Source organism: Enhydra lutris, unplaced genomic scaffold (genome assembly GCF_002288905.1).
Source record: "Enhydra lutris kenyoni isolate GAN:26980312 unplaced genomic scaffold, ASM228890v2 scaffoldscaffold7, whole genome shotgun sequence".
Classification (NCBI taxonomy): Eukaryota; Metazoa; Chordata; class Mammalia; order Carnivora; family Mustelidae; genus Enhydra; species Enhydra lutris.
Genome location: NW_019154091.1, coordinates 35,153,534 through 35,170,739, shown reverse-complemented (window position 1 = coordinate 35,170,739; position 17,206 = coordinate 35,153,534). Strand labels below are relative to the sequence as shown.

Genomic DNA, 17,206 nt, shown 5'->3' with positions numbered 1-17,206 from the left:
GCACTTGCACTTCAGTGAAGGATGGCAGGGCCCACGGGGTCTGCCCCAGTAAGCGTCCAGAGTAAAAGCAAATTGCTGCATCTTGCTTTTCTTACTACAAAGAAGCAAGCCCAGTGCTCATCTGACCTTTTGGATTCGGTGTGTAACTTGCGCAACTTAGGAAGACTGCCAGCTTTGAGTGGGGCCTGGAGCAGGAAAGCATGCTAGAGCAGACAGGGCCAGCTTTGGAATCTGTGGGGCCTAGTGTGAAATAAAAATGTGGGGGAAAAGTGCCACTAAAGGTGCTAAAGTATAAATCCTTTTAAAAATACTGTATTACTAACAAAATGCAACGGGGATTATAGTGATACAGGAGTAGCACCATAATCTTGCAAACTACAATTAACATTTTTGGTAATTATATATCCACTTAACATTAATACTGTATTAATGTGATATCTTGACTGCTAATATGTTTTTTTTTTCTGGCTGGCTTTCCTGCAGATTCATTTCTTAGGCCATCAAGATGTATACTTTTGGCAGCTTCATTTGATACAATTAATAGTGATATATATGTATATATTTTCTTAAGCTTTGTCCTCAGGTGTTTATTCTCAGGGTAAAGATGGAAAAGAGGAAAAGTCTCAGAGGAAAGTCTGAAATGGGCATAGTTACACTCTCCCATCCTGAGTCCCATAAGAGGAGGCAGGTGACTAGGCAGCTCAGGTACTTCTGGTCAGGGGCTTCGGCCAGGGTCCCAGGGCCCAGGGCCTGAAGCCCTTCCACAGGCTTGTGGAGAGAGGCCAAAAAGGTAGCCAGGAGCCCACTCTCCACTGAGTGCTGGCAAGTGGCTGGCTCTCTCTCCCCGAGGGCTTGGGCATAGACTGTCCATTACAGTGAGACTGCCCAACACTTGTTCTCGGTCAAGAATGGGATACCTGGTTTCTGATCTTGGTAATGACCACCAGCAGCACTCACAACATTTGAGGGGTCTGAAATTTAATCTGCCTTGTGGGATGCACTAACATTCAGAGACCAGTGCTCCTCTGAGACACCATGGAAACCCAACCTACCCAAGAATGGTAAGACGAGATACCCTGGGCTTCCAGCAGCCCCAACAGGATCCTATTCTTAAAGTCCCAATCACCTTTACCTCAAACTTGTAAGAAGGTTGCTAACTTTTGAACTACTTTGGTCATTTAAAAAACAGCCTATAACCCCATACTGTGTCCTTGAAGTCACTCAGATGACTTCTGGGAGGGGAGAACGGGGCTCCAGGCCTTCAATGACATCTGATTCCCACAGAGGAGGATCCAAGTTTATTAATCATTTTTAATTTTAAGGAGGATCTTTCTTCTGATGTAACTATTACTAGAGGTAGTAAGAGTATAGGCTTATAGGCTGTATAACAAAAGGATAAATTTTTAAAAAAGATTTTATTTTGAAACTAATATTATACAATATGTTAATTAAGTGGAATTTAAAAAAAAGATTTATTTAACATAGACAGCACAAGAGGGAACACAAGAGTGGGAGAGGGAGAAGCAGGCTTCCCGCTGAGCTGGGAGCCCAATGTGGGGCTCCATCCCAGAACCCCAGAATCACGACCTGAGCTGAAGGCAGACACCTAATAACTGAGCTACCCTGGTGCCCCCCAAAGGGATAAATTTTTGATAGATTATTTCCAAATAGAAATTTTAGGATTTGTGGAACTGATCATTCTTGTGGAATAATTTTTCTAAAAATCTGTAAATCTTGGGGTGCCTGTGTGGCTCAGTCTGTTGAGCATCCGGCTCTTGATCTCAGCTCAGGTCATGATCTCAGAGTCCTGGGATTGAGCCCTGCTTTGGGCTCCCTGCTCAGCAGTGAGTCTGCTTCTCCTTCTCCGTGATCTCTCTCACTATCTCTCAAATAGATAAGTAAAATCTTTAAAAAAATAAAATAAATACATGTAAATCTTCCTATGGATCAGTTTTATTTAGATATGAATTCAATTTTAAATGTAAATCATAAGTTACTGTAATTTTACAATTGTAATGTTATCACTGGTATAATAGTTACATTGTGATGTTTCCTTTGTTATTTCCTGTAGCTTGTGGAGGGTGTGCAAGAAACCTCAAGTGGCTTCAAACTTTAATATAGTAATTGAAGGTGCCTGTATATTCATTCTATCACTGCATCTTCAGTTACAAGGAAAAATTAATTTAGTTGTTTTCATCACTAATAATTGGTTCATCTGGAGTTTCACATGAAAATGGTGTTATTTTCTATTTATAAGCTTGTGGATATTTGATCTGCCATGTTGCAGAAGTTTTCTAAACTCTTTGGAGAATTCTAAACTCTAAATTCTAATAATTCAAATAATTCTCTGATTTGCTTTATTTCAGTGTTCATGTGTGTGCTTTTATCTTGTAATAATTTACTGACAAAGAGTATTGCCTGAAAGCCAGCAGTTCCCACTGTAGCTTTCAAAGATTTGTGCAAATATCACAAAGCTGGGATTTGGGGAGCAGATGGGGACTCCCCACAACAGGTCCCAGCACCAGCCTTGTGTAGAGCCCCTTTATCTTCCTATTGCTGTTGCCACCACTGCTGCTTCTCCAGTGTTCTTTCTGCTGTTGCTGCCACCAGTCTGGGCTTTGGTCTTTTCCTGGCCACGGTGGGGCCCTGAGACTCCCTGACTTCCCTGAGGCATGAGCATGTGACAAGTGCTTCGAGCATGACTCCTGCTTACTGTACTCCTTATCCTGGTTTATCTCTTCTGCTCATGCACATGTCCCCTGGACTTTATTTTCAAAACACAAGTTCAAAGGTAAAATTGTTAATAATTTCAAGTTGGTCACCACAAAGCACAAGCCAAGCATGGGGACCTTCTGAGAGTGAGGCTCTGTACAACTACAGGGTCCACATCTTGAAGTCCGTCCAGGTGCCAGGTCCCATCTGTGACACAAGTAACCCTCTTGCTTGGACCATAAACTCTGGCAGACCCAATGATATTCCAGGTGTCACTGATGAGGAAAGATGTGATGTAGAACAAGCCCCCATGGGAAAATTACAGTGCCAACCCTTAGGGTTTGGGAGCAGGGCCATGTTATCTACAGCAGGAATTACACATCTTTTGAAAAATGGCTTTGAGTGTACCGAGCCCTGATAGAGATGGAACTCTTGGCCATGAGACACCAAGTGACCATGAATCATGAGTTGGGTCCTCTTGAACCTACCAAGTCAGAGTTCATCAGGATCAGCAGTAATTTTACATGTGATGAACTGTTACATTTGGAACCAAGCACAAATAAGATCAGAGGGCATAGGTAAGTGAAAAGGTAGCCCAAATTCCCATATCGCTCATCATGGTTACCGAGTACCGAAAGGAGGAGGAGAAAGCCCAAGCTTGGTTTATGGGTAGAACAGCGTAGTATATTGGCACAGGGTGGAAATGGATGGTGTGTTGCATTACAGCTTCACTCAGGGCTGGCCTTGAATGACAGTGGTGAGGGAAAACTATCCTAACGGGCATGGCTTTGGTTGATGCACCTGACCAACCAGTTTGTGAGATAAGGTAAGTGGTCTGATGTTGGCATATATATGTGTTCATTGGTAGTGGTGAATGGCCTTGGCTGGCCCTGTCATGGGAGTGGAAGGAAAATGACTGGAAGATTGGAGATAGGGAGGTCTGAGGTAGAGGCAAAAGGCTGGATATATAGGAACAGGCACAAAGTGTGAAGAACGTGGTGTGACATATTTATGCTCACCAGAAAGCATTCACCGTGGAAGAGGCACTAAACAGATTAGACAAAATAGGTTAGTTGGTTTAGGTCTGCCACTCTGCCTGGATGCTGGTGTGGTAGGAACCTCACTCTCAAAGAATGTAATGTGTACAAGTGGGATATCAGAAGTTTGCCTCCCAGCTGATATGACTGAGCAACCACAATTTTTTACTATTACAAAGGAAGGGTGATATTCTGTCACTTTGAAATCTAGTGTCACAATAATTAAGTGTAGTCAGATCTCCAGAGTTCCTCTAAGCACTTAAATTTTATGGTTTAAATGTCATTCATCATTAATAGCCTTTGCTTATTGACCATCTACTATGTATTACTATGTATTTCCTAAGGTCTCTTTAAGGCTTGTTGTTTTTTAGAAGTACTAAAATCCTGTGTTTACCTGGCATCCCAACTTTTTGGATTGAAAAATACGAGTCCTCTTCATGTATAGTTATTAAACTGAGAACAGATTGTATTGCAGTCCAAGCATATAAATAAATTCTAATCAGCAAAAATAAGGAGCAGAAATTAGCTTCCATGAGCAGAAGCTAAAACCTAGAAATGACCTTTTGAATTTCTCTTATGCTTGGGAATGAGTAATTCCTGAAGTATTAGAGTGAAAGGTTAAATAGATTTTAGAAATCAGCCATTCCAAGCATAATCAAAGCTTTCATTATAGCAGTTCAGTATTTATGTGTGTGTCTGAACATGCTGAAAAAAATTATCAAATTATCAAAAATGTTGAGAGTCTTGTTAAGGTAGTTTTTTTTTTTTTAAGATTTTATTTATTTGAGAGAGGAAGAGAGAGAGCACGAAAAGGGGCAGGATCAGAGGGAGGAGCAGACTCCCTGCTGAGTGGGGAGCCCAATGTGGGACTTAATCCCAGGACTCCAGGATCCTGACCTGAACGGAAGGCAGATGCTTAACAGACTGAGTCACTCAGGCATCCAAGGTAGTTTTTGTTTTTGTTTTTAACAAGCTTTATTTTTTGGTTAGGTAGTTTGTTTTATTTATTTATTTATAAAGATTTTATGTGTTGATTCTTCAGGGGGAGAGGGAGAGAGAGAGCACAAGCAGGGAGAGGGAGAAGCAGGCTCCCTGCTGAGCAAGGAGCCCAATGTGAAACTCAATCCCAGGACGCTGGGATCATGACCTGAGCTTAAGGCAATTGTTTAAGGGACTGAGCCACCAGGCGTCTCTTGTTAGGTAGTTTTAAATGATGGGTATCAGAAGGTTATTGACAAGACCCTGATACCTATTTGGAAATAATTTAAATGTTCATAGCCTGTAGCTTGTGCGCTAGAGTCACATAAATTGCATCCTGTAGGTTTTAGTAAGTTGCACTCAGAGATAGATGCTTCTTAGCTCCTTGTAAATATAATGCACCACTAGACCTTGTACCTGGTGTAAAATAATGAGTATAATTATTTAAATATTAAAACTAAGGTTCTAAACAAGTTGGAATACTGATTACTATCAGTAGCATAATTGGCCATAGTAAATTTAATTTTAACTATTATCTTTAGTCATGATCAGTTTGAAATCATATTCTGTGAGACCAGTAGTTCTCTCTTATACCCAATTAATTGGCTTCAGTGGTTCAGGGAACTCATCTTGGGCCCTCTAGTCACCAAGCAGCTGTAATGTAAGATCCAAAAATGGGCTGCTCTTTGCTAAGAGTACGTCTAAGATTCTTTTTAATGAGAATCTCTTTTCATAGGAAAGCAGGTAGTTGGTTGGTCTTTTGTCTAGTTTGATGGGCTCACATCGGTGAACAAAATAGACAAAAATTCCTGCCTTACCAAGCTTACATTTTACTGGCAGAAGGCAGATAATAAATCAGTAGATGATATAGTATATCGGAGGGTGGACTATATTACGGAAAATAAGAAAACAATGAGGGGCAATAAGGGAGGGTGGGAAGCCACAGTTTCAAATAAGGTGGTTAGACCCACTAAGAAGATGACGTTTAAGCAGAGACTTGACCCTGGTGAGGTAAGGTCATGTGCATACTGGGGGGATGATCATTCCAACATGTCCAAGGATCTTGAATCTGCTTTCCTTGTTATATTTTATTTTGCCAGTTTCTTCTTATGTGATTTGATACTGATGGGAAATGAGAAATAATTTTTCAAGTTCTAGTTAATTTAGAAATGCTGATTGTCAATGAACTATTGTGTTTACTGGTCTCTTTCACCATCCCTTTTCAGTTCACTTTTAATTTCTTCACGCATATGTCCCAACAGAGATACCCACCGTGAGGTGCTGAAAACTAGTAATCACATCTCTTACTGCATGGAGTTAGAGAAAGGGCTGGGAAGTCAAATAAGCAGTCTAGTTTCAGTGTTTCCCTTTATGCAAGTCCTGCTTGTTGCAAAGTTTGGCATGTGAAAGAAGGCTCCCAGGACTCTAGTCAATGCTGGAAACAATAATTAAAAAAAAAAAAACTCAAAAGACAAAACAAAATAATTTCATTTTTTCTATTTCATAATTTCATACATTTTAAATTAAATGAATATAGTAGTAGTTAATATAGTATGAAACCATAAAACAATATTTCTAGAATAATTTCAAATTCCGGATGCCTAAGGAAAAAGTTACTGACAGTTTGCTTTTCTTATAGTAACTCCAATTTCAAAAAGGGTCCTATTGTTCTCACTCTGTTTACAAGTATTGTGGTGGTAGTGCCAAGAGACATCAGGTTTTTACCTGTAGGGTCAGGGTCTATTATGAAAGTGCCTTGAAAAATAAAATGTGTGCTGAACAGACATAAAGCACCGCCATTGTTCACTAGGGGCATTGTGGCTCTTTTTAGTAATATGGCAAATATTTAATAGTGCTAGGAGATAGACAAATACATATTCATCCGTAAGGAATATGTATTTATCCATAATGAAAACCAGACACTTAAAGCTTTAAGAGAAGTTCACTTTATTCTTTGTGATGGGCAGTAATTCAGCTTCTCTGTGCCTCTGCTCCCTCATCTGAAAAGTGAGAATAAAATAGCGCTTACCTTTATAACTATGTACGGTGAGGGATGTTAACTAGGCTTGTCCTGGTGATCAACTGGAAATATACTGAAATACTGAAGTGTTATGTTGTACACCTGAAATAAACTTAAAAAAAAAAGTTTTTATTTGAGAGCAAGTGAAAGAGTAAGAGAGAGAGAGCATGAACAGGGTTGGGGTTGGGTGGGGGGAGAGGGGCAGAGGCAGAGAGAGAAGCAGGCTCCCCACGGAACAGGGAGCCCAACTCAAGACTCGATTCCAGGGTCCTGGGATCCTGACCTGAGCTGAAGGCAGACGCCCAACTTTTTTTTTTTTTTGTAAAGATTATTTATTTGTTAGAGGGGGAGTGAGCACAAGCAGGGGGAGTGGCAGGCAGAGGGAGAAGCAGGCTCCCCACTGAGGAAGGAGCCACATCCCCAGCTCCATGACAGGACGCTGGGATCATGACCTGAGCTGAAGGCAGACCTTTAACTGACTGAGCCACCCAGGCGCCCCTGAAGCTAACTTAATGTTACGTCAATTATACTTCAATTAAAAAAATACTATTTACCCACTTTATAAGGTTAACATGAGAACTAGGATAAATTGTGCAAAGAACGAAGAACAGTTTCTGGCACACAAAAAGCGCTCAAAACTGAAAATTGTTATTAAATTCACAAAAATACAGTGGAGGGGCATCTCAGAGTTGAGATCTAATATAAAGATACATCTTTCAGGATATCACAAAAACTTTTGATTTTACTGTCAGAATCAGCCATGTCAATTTATTGGTTTGGTCATCTCATGGACAGTTATTAAGACCCTCATTCTGTTAGGTCCCATGCCTGGGAATTAGTTGATCTTAATCTAGCACTTCCCTTTTCACTAAAGGATAAAAGTTCACAGCGTTATTAAATCTCAAGTATATGCCAACTCTTCCAAAAGGTTATTGTCAGAAACTAAGAGCGCCTTGAAGGCCCCCAGATCAGGTGGGGAGGTGGGAAGGGCTGGGTATTGTGTCCGGACTATGCCAAGAAGGGAGTTCCTGGCCTCGGCCGAGTGCGTGGTATTTAGAGCTCTCTGGGCCTGATTTCTAGATGGTGGCTGAACCGGATGCAAGAGTTGCCCTCTTTTTGACCTGAATCAAGTGCTTAAAAGGGAAGGTGGCAGCGGCCAGAGCGCTCTACCCCCTCCAGCTAAAGGCTTCATCCTGGTGTGTTCTGGCCACATCCTCCTCCTTAACGCGGATCGGATAGCGCTCCCAGGCGAAGTGGGGCCTCACCTGCCGCAGGTGTCCCTAGGGAGTCCGGAGGCGTGGCCGCACCCCCACCCCGCCCCTCCGCTTCTCCAGGCCGGGAGCTGCAGGCCGCCGCTCGGGTCCCCGAAGCCGGGAGGTCTGGCGTCTCGGGGATTTGGGGCCCGCTGGAGCGGCGCCCGGCCGAGGGCACCCCAGGCGCCGAAGAGGCCGCGCCTCCTCCCGGAACTGGCCGGCGCCGCAGGGCGGGAGGAGCGGCAGGAGCCGGGCTATCGCACGCCGCGGGACATGGAGGTCCTTCCCACAGGCGGGGGCCGGATGGGGCGCCCGGAGCCGGGGTCAGGGCCGGAGGACGCGGAGGAGGAAGCGGTTCCCGGAGTGCCCGGAGCCCCGTGCCTGCGAGGGGCGCCGTCGGCGGAGCGGCCTCGGGGCTCTCGGGACTCCTGGGGGGCGGAGGAGGACCCGGAGTCCGGCGAGCCGCGGGACGGCCGGACCAGCCGCACGGCGTCCCTGGTGAGCGGGCTGCTCACCGAGCTGTACAGCTGCGCGGAGGAGGAGGAGGCGGTGGGCGCGGGCCGTGGGCCCGGGGGTCGCCAGCGGCGCCGCGACAGCCTGGACAGCTCAACGGAGGCTTCCGGCTCCGACGTGTTCCTGGGCGGCCGCGGCAGCGCCGGCGACTCGCGCGTGCTGCAGGAGCTGCAGGAGCGGCCGAGCCAGCGGCACCAGAGGCAGTACCTGCGGCAGAAAGGTGAGCGCCGGGGCCGGGGGCTTAGGTGGCTGCCCGGAGCCCCGCCCGCTGCGCCCGCCCGCGCCCCAGCGCTCACCTGGGCGCACCTGGCTGAGCCCGCCGGGCGCTCAGTACGTTTGCGGCGTCTCCTCTGACCTGTCGCTAGTGCCCGCAGTGTCACCAATTCAAGACCAAACTTGGTTCTTACTGCCCCTCGACCCCCATTCCCTCTCGAGTTGTCCAGTGGAACCTTAGCGCCGGGTCACGTGTTCGTGGAGGCCCGAAGGGAGAGGCCGTCCACCTTCTAATTTCCCCAGAACAGCTGTGGGGACAGGTTTGGAGTTTCTGACACGTGTACCAGAAGTTACCTAGAGGGCGCCGGGAGAAGAGAGGCGACTCCTGCGGCTGATTTTTTTCCCCCTTCCCCTAATCCGCCCTACCCTGGCTACAGCACTAGGATAGTGTTTCACTAGTGAGGCGGAATAACTCGATAATGCAGTTTCTAAGCAGAGCGGATGAATTCCATTTCTGCCCGCCTGTCTGGTTTCAGGAAGCTCACTAGGCGAATCCCCCCCACCCCCCAACCCCGGCCTTTCAGTGGAGGATTACTGGAGGGCCCCACTGTGTTGGCACTATCACAGGATTTGACTGCTGGTACCTTCAGTTGGAAAGGTTGACCTGAAAATGGACTTCCTTTTGGTGGGTAGAGGCTAATTTGGTATTTCTTTTGTTATCAGACTCTGAGGCTCACGGCCTGATTGAGATTTCTTCCCCCTGTCAACTGTTCGTAATAGTTTGCCTTTCAGGCACTAACACAGTTATTACATTGTCTTTTTTATAGGTATACCAAGACTTCAATTTACAAAAGAAGTGGGATGTGGAAAACAGATGCTAAGTCACCATAACATTTCTTGAATTAATGTCCTTGTGCTAAATTACCAGAAGAGGGAGGAAGGAGAGGATACTGTAGAATGGCCTCCTGTCTCCTGATTGTAGTTGGGGGTGGGGGTGGGGAAGGGGCTGAGGAGGGGAACACACAGCAGAAAAGGAATAAACCTGTCTGCTTTCTCAAATCTATGTAAACAGTTTTCAACTTCCTCTTGGCTTCCTAGCTTTTTTTTTTTTTTTTTTTTCTTTCCCATCTGATTGTTACAAATGGCTTCCACCTTCCTCCCTCTGCCTGGGACTTTGCCTGGAATAGTGCCATTTTATTTGATACAGTTATTTGGCTGTTCTGAGTGTCTGTTTATGCCAAGAGTTCCGCAGGGCAGTAGTTCTTTCAGAATCCAACAAAGTCAATTTTGAAGAATTATGATTTGGCTTTCTGTTTTTACAAGGCTGTTTGCTTTTCATTACTGAGCAAATTCTGGGGATTGGTAATTTCCTTTTGGAAGAGGAAATTTGGCAAACTAAATTATAAAGAAGAGGTAACAGTACAGCTTTGCATGTGGATTTCAAACCAGTGGCCACTCTATTAATTCATAAGACCTCTAAGAGTCTGTTTTTTTTTTTTCCCAAGTCTCCAGTCTTCTTGCCTGGTTAGTTCCCTGCTAACCTTTTCTTTCCTTTAAATCAACCCTATTAGGATGAACAAAAGTGCCATATTCTAATAGTCTTACACACAGACACCCATTTATTGATGAACATCATTAGAATACTAAGAATAAAGAGATGTGAAAACAGCTGCCTATATAAATAATTTTATAGTTTATTAGATTACTTGATATATTTTCAGGGTCAAAAAAGTATCCCTGCTAACATAGTGCTCAGTAAGAATTTCATATAATGCAAATAAATAACCGGTGTGTTAATTCACTCTTCTATTAGGAATTTTGCTGTAGCACTGATCTAAAGATATTTAACATGTGTGGGCCCTTCATTTACGTGAGATGTGATGATTTCTCAGGAAATCTTGGCTCTCTTCTCAGCATTTTTATAAAGGTGGTGAACTTTGAGGTCAGAATGCTGTAATTGATATCCTGCCACTGTTCATTCTAGATGTGTGACCTTGGACAAAATTTTTAACCTTTCTGTGTCTCATTTTCCTCACTTACAAGTGGGGATAATAACAACACCTAACCTGAGAGAAGGCTGTGGTGATAATTACATAAGTTAATGTGTGTAAAATACTCAACAAATGTTAGATACTATTTTTATTATTATCGTATATACCAGAATGCCTTAGAGAGGAGGTCATCCACTGCTTGTCACTTGGTGGTCTCACTTTTACTCATTTATTTAACACTCATTTAACAGCAAAAGTGTCTGATGTGGTAGAACATACAAAGATAAAGGAGAGCTTCCTTCTGTCTTCAGGATGCTTATGTATCAGCAGATATTGCTGTAGAAATTTCTAAACTCAACTCTGGAGATTTTTTCCTACTTTGGACAATACATGTAATTCAGAGAGTCACAGAGCTGTAGGTACCTTAAGAGTCACTAAAAATGATCGTTTGTTGGAAGAAATCTATAATGTAAATTCAAGATGATGATATTCCTACACTTTTTCTTTCTGGAAGGAAAAATTTTAAACATTGAGAGAAAGACTATTTGTTCTATGGAAAGAATCTAGGAACTTGATCTAAGAGCCCTCTGGTCTCTTGTAGCTTGTTTCCATATTTAATTGTCCTTAGAGCACAAATAATATCATTTAACCTAAATATGCTCTTACTTCCCACTAGATACCACCATGTTAAACTCAAGGTAAGAGAAATAATCGGCCTTTGTTCTCTTCCCTTATTCTTATTTTAGTGTTATTTATATTGATGTTTATAAAAACTATTCACATTAGTCTCTCAGAATAATCTTGTATGCTAAGCAGAATGTGAGACTCAGAGCACCACCTTGCCTAAGATCAAAAAGGTAGTTGCTTGATCCAAAGGGAGTTCTTTTTAAGGTCAAATGCATTTTCAATGTTGTAGTCAAATAGGACTGCTGTTAAAGGACCCCCTGGTACTTCTGTTATACAGACCCCAAAGTTCATTTTCTTTGACCTCTAAAATTTATTTATTTTTACTTTTGAACACTTCCTTTGTTCTCTTCTGGTCCTCACTAGTTTCTCCAAATCCCTTTAAAAATGAATGGATCCAAATCTCACACAGGACCTTTAATGAGAGCCTAGCTAATGCCAAGCCGAGTGGAAGCTTCTTGCCTGACTGGCAGTCACACTGTAGTGACTAATGATAATATCAAGTGACAAATAGGGGCGTCTGGGTGGCTCAGTCAATTAAGCATCTGCCTTTGTCTCAGGTCCTGATCCCAGGGTCCTGGGATCTAGCCCTGTGTGGGAGCTTGCTTCTTCCTCTGTCTCCTACCCCCACTTGTGCTCTCTTTGTCTGTCTCTCTATCAAATAAATAATAAGTTCTTTAAGAGAAAAAGTGTGACAAACAGAACTCCCAATGGTAATGATTATTCATATAAAGATTGTCAATAGTTCTGATCCCCAAATCTTTTTTCACTTGTGGAAAGACAGCTTTTGTTAATATTAATTTTATGAATGTGGAATTATCCTTACTTTATCCATTGAAAGGAAATATATTTTCTCTCATATTTGAAAAATTGCTGAGTTTCTACTATATTGTACCTAATAGTCAATCTATTGGAAGATTGTATATTTAAAACAAAACCAATATTGCTATATTCATCTACATTAAAAAAAATGTGGTTCTATTATTTACTTTTTAACTGATGGTGTACAAACATGTAAGTGGTTTTAAAAACATTTGTTATCAGCTATTAGGTTTATCATTGATGTGACAGTCCCAAAAGGATTCTTTTTCTTTTTTTAAAGATTTTATTTATTTATTTGATAGACAGAGATCACAAGTAGGCAGGGAGGCAGGCAGAGAGAGAGGCGGAAGCAGGCTCCCTGCTGAGCAGAGAGCCCGATGTGGGGCTCGATCCCAGGACCCTGGGACCATGACCTGAGTTGAAAGCAGAGACTTTAACCCATTGAGCCACCCAGGCGCCAAAAGGATTCTTATAAGCTTACCATCTGAGCTAAACTTTAATGATACAAAATATACATGCCAATTTTCAGGCAAGGAAAGGTAAACCAGAGCTAAATATGACAAGAGTCTTTGCTTACATGTTGCAAGTAGCCTCGGGGATAAAATTTACCTTACAGTATTTGTTTCAGTGACAGGGCAGGAAATGAGTGAGTGACTTATTTGATCAGAGTATCTCAGCTGGGTGCACCTGCGTAGCTCAGTGGGTTAACTGTATGCTTTTGGCTCAGGCTGTGATCTCAGGGTGGTGAGATCGAGCCCCCTCATTGAGCTCCCTCCTAAGAGAGTGGGGGGAGTCTGCTTCTTCCTCACCCTCTGCACCCCCCCCGCCCCGTCCTACCCCACCCCTGCTCCTGCTTTCTCTCTCTCTGTCTCAAATAAATAAACAAATAAAAAGAATATCTCAGCTGAATACATACATGTAATCCTGGGTGAGAACCCAGAATTACCTGGTTTAAATGAGTGTTCTAGGTGTTTATCCTATGATTAGCATTACATTGGAATTTTTGTCCCTCTCTGGGTATTTATTTTCTTTTCCTTTTTCTCTTTCTTTACTGATAGACACTAATGAACTGAAGACAATCCTTCAAGAGCTAAAGTACAGAATTGGCATTCAGTCGGCAAAGTTACTTCGGCAGCTGAAGCAAAAAGACAGGCTTCTGCACAAAGTACAGAGAAACTGTGACATTGTGACTGCATGCTTGCAGGCTGTGTCCCAGAAGCGAAGTAAGTGCAGGAGTGCGGGTCAGCCCTTTGGCCACATGTGTCTGGAATGTTAGTGGAGTTGAGCAGTGGTCATGTTTTTGGCTATATTGCAAAGCTTCAAATGGAAGCTTATAGCATCGCAACTAAGAACTATGAACAGTTCAGTTTCCTAGTTTTTCGGTTGCAATGTATAGTACATGTCCGATGTTACAAACTTAGTTTTACTATTTTGGGTTTGAAGTAGTACTTCATTTTGACAATAGTTTTTACCTGATGCTAAATAATGACTGGAATATTTATTTTTAGAATTGCATCAAATAGACAACCTAAAAGACATATCTTTGTTCTCTTACGCTTTGTCACTCTAATAAGTGCATTAAGAATTGACTTAAGAGAAGGACACTTTTGTAACAGGATCTTCCAACTTGCTTTGAAATCTAAAAAGGACAAAATATTTTAACAAATTGAATCCGTCTCATGGGTCATCCATTCATAGCTAAGAACTGCGTGGTTTGTTAATTGAGTTAAAAATGTTAAATCACTGATCCATGTTTAATACTAGATATAAGAGCTTGTGAATTAATTTTTTAAATTCTCCATGCAGTAGTTTTAGTTTTATTCTGCTAACATGTCCTCATTTTTGTTTTTTTATTCTTTATTAACATGCAGCATGGCAGAACAGTGTGTTCAGGTATGGCAAATAGAGACACCAATGATGTTTTGATAAAAATGCGTGTGACAGCTTTTCAAGTGCACGTGATAGTTAGTTGCCTTACTTTGTTCCTTTACCCTGTCACATTTTAGATATAAAGTGATACATTTTACAGTTTTTTAAAATTCCAAATTAAGATGTGTCTGTTTTCTTAAAGCAATTTTCAGGACTTGATTAGTTCCAGATAATAAAATTAATGGCTTAAATGCCATTCTTCTGTTTATTATTAAAAGTAAAAACCACATTTTCTTCCTCCTGTTTTATTATATCACTGTTTGTTATCCCCAAATTATTATTCTTGCTGTTTACTAAACAAGGTTTCAATCTAATGTATATCAAACAGGATGTTGCTTAATTATCATAATGATATAATGGTCCATAGAGAAAGGGGGGGAGAAGGTCATTGAATAGACTGGTTTTGAATAAGGTTTTCTCCAGAGCCAGGCACTTGTCTGACATAGCTAGAGGAGAATACAGATGGAGATATACATACACATCTGCATATATTTATATATGTCTACCTACAAAAAGTTAGCATGTGTTGTAGGTATTGGATATTTTTCCATGGATTCTGATTCCCAAGTGTCGAGTAAAAATGCTATTATTTTACCCTTTTATTTTGAAATACCTTGATTTTTCTTTATTTCAACTGTGTTTTCATCTACCCATTATTATCGTTTGTACCAGAAGTTAAAAGCACAAAGTGGTAAATGCATGGAGTTTGGGTGTATGGGAGAGTCTAAGGGCGCATGGGACCAGTGTAAGGAGATGGAGAGGAATGGCTGGCTGGCACGGGATCAGGGGTTGATAATTACCTGGGGCCGATAATCGTTTAGGGTTTAAATTTACTTGACTGATAAAAGGACTGGCATTTGTGTCTTTTCAGAAAAATGTGTTCACAAGCACCTAATTCAATTTGCGAATTTGTGAATGCAGCCTTCCTATGTATTTTAGAGTTTGTCTCTTTAAATCCAGCCACAGTTTTGTATTTCAGAGAAAATGGGATTAATGCCTCTTAACCTCGGGAATTCAATTATCACCTTGGCGATAAGACTTAACTAAATGGAACAGAATTTTTTTTTGTCGAATTAAGAAAGGACAATGGATCAGAATTATCATTCTCGGGGCGCCTGGGTGGCTCAGTGGGTTAAAGCCTCTGCCTTCGGCTCAGGTCATGATCTCAGGGTCCTGGGATCAAGCCCCGCATCGGGCTCTCTGCTCCGCGGGGAGCCTGCTTCCTCCTCTCTCTCTGCCTGCCTCTCTGCCTACTTGTGATTTCTCTCTGTCAAATAAATAAAATCTTAAAAAAAAAAAAAAGAATTATCATTCTCATCATACATTATATTATGACATAGACATTATTCAGAATTTGACTGAATGGTTATTTCTCCAGAGGTTAGATGTTTTGGGACTCGATGTCTGACTGCCATAGATACATTTGCTTAGAATTCTAAAGAATTTAGATTTCATTGTTTTACACTGAATAACTGAGCTTTCATTTTAGTAGTGATGGGCAGTGGTGCATTTAAATACAACATGCATGTTGACTTCTTGGTATTTCACATACAAAAGTCCAGATAACCCCCCTTCCCCCGCTCTATATGGATCCAGTGCTTATAATGCTTTCCATAAGTGATGCTTCCCCTTCTATAACATGTTGTAATATGAAACTATTTTAATCTTTGATATTAAAATGGGTTATTTCCTGTTGATACACCAAAGGGGATATAATGATTTCCTAAGTAAGTGTGGATAATGAACCAAAATGACTAGATCGTTTTTATTTTGAACATGTATGCTATAACTGCCTGGATATTTTGGTTTCCTACACCAAGGTTTATGGTAGAATCCCTTTCTTTTTTTTTTTTTTTTTAAAGATTTTATTTATTTGATAGAGAGAGAGAGAGAATGAGAGAGAGAGAGCATGAGAGGAGAGAGGTCAGTGGGAGAAGTAGACTCCCTGCCAAGCAGGGAGCCTGATGCAGGACCTGATCCCAGGACTCCAGGATCATGACCTGAGCCGAAGGCAGCTGCTTTAGCAACTGAGCCATCCAGGCTCCCCAGAATCCCTTTATTTCAAAACAGGGGTGGGAATAAGAAGAGCAGGATCACTGTATGCCTTGTAGAAATGCAAATTTTTCCCTATATTTAACTGTCTATCTAAGGATAACCATGGTATAACCAATTTAATATTAATAATAACATTAATGATAAGAATAGAAGCAGCTGTCACTATTCATTAAGTACACGGATGTGTACATGGGAAAATCTACCTCATGGCTTCAAGACAGTGAGAAGAATGAGATAAATATTTGGCCAGGAGTTTGATTCTGATGTTAAGATTTTTAAGTGATTTGCTTTCCTTATGATTTAACTATTTTTTCCCCTGAAGGCAAAAGGAAGGTCCTCTTAATTATAATCATTTCCTAATTTTACAATTTTCTGCATCAGTGTAGTAAATATTTAAGTTATTTATGCTGGTTGAGTTTGTGAAATGGTGGTATAAGTCAAGTGATAAAATCTAGCTATCATTGGAAAACTGTGATAAGAGAAAAGGGTGGAAAAAATGTGAACATTCATGGAAGTGTTGTCTTTATTTTAACCTTGTCAATAAGTACAGGAATTTTAAACAGCTTACAGCCCTATTTGATTGATGTACCTACCCCGACATCTTGATAAGAGTGTGATTAAGGCTTGCTCTCCTTCATAAATGCCTGGTGGTCACTGATACTTGTCAAAGAGTTAGTGGTCTTTGTTCTTTTCCTGTGGTTGTCTTCTCTAACACAGTACCTTGTTCTCTGTGGCAGGAGAAGGAATTTGTGTGGCTGAGTTTGGTGGTACTGACATTCAACATTTTCCGCAAAGAAACAATTCTCTGTGTTTTTAAAAACAAGTTATAAAAGTAAATAAACTTAAAAAAAAGAAAGTGAATGCACTCAACCAGCCATCTCACTCCTAGATAACTGAAGATATATGTCTCCATGAAAAGTTGTACATGAATGTTCATAGCGGCATTATTCATAATAGCCCCAAAGTGAAAACAACTCACATGCCTATCAGTGGATGAAT

At 41.5% G+C, this 17,206-nt stretch overlaps 1 protein-coding gene across 1 annotated transcript in view; it reads left to right on the top strand.

The window, feature by feature from the left end:
* Nucleotides 1-8,273: 8,273 nt before the first annotated feature.
* LOC111142146 (TBC1 domain family member 30) overlaps nucleotides 8,274-17,206 on the top strand; it is a 78,856-nt gene continuing 69,923 nt past the window's right edge. The window contains exons 1-2 of the mRNA XM_022495131.1: nucleotides 8,274-8,733; nucleotides 13,282-13,446. Coding sequence (XP_022350839.1) covers nucleotides 8,274-8,733; nucleotides 13,282-13,446 — 625 coding nt within the window. The remainder of the gene's footprint in view (nucleotides 8,734-13,281; nucleotides 13,447-17,206) is intronic.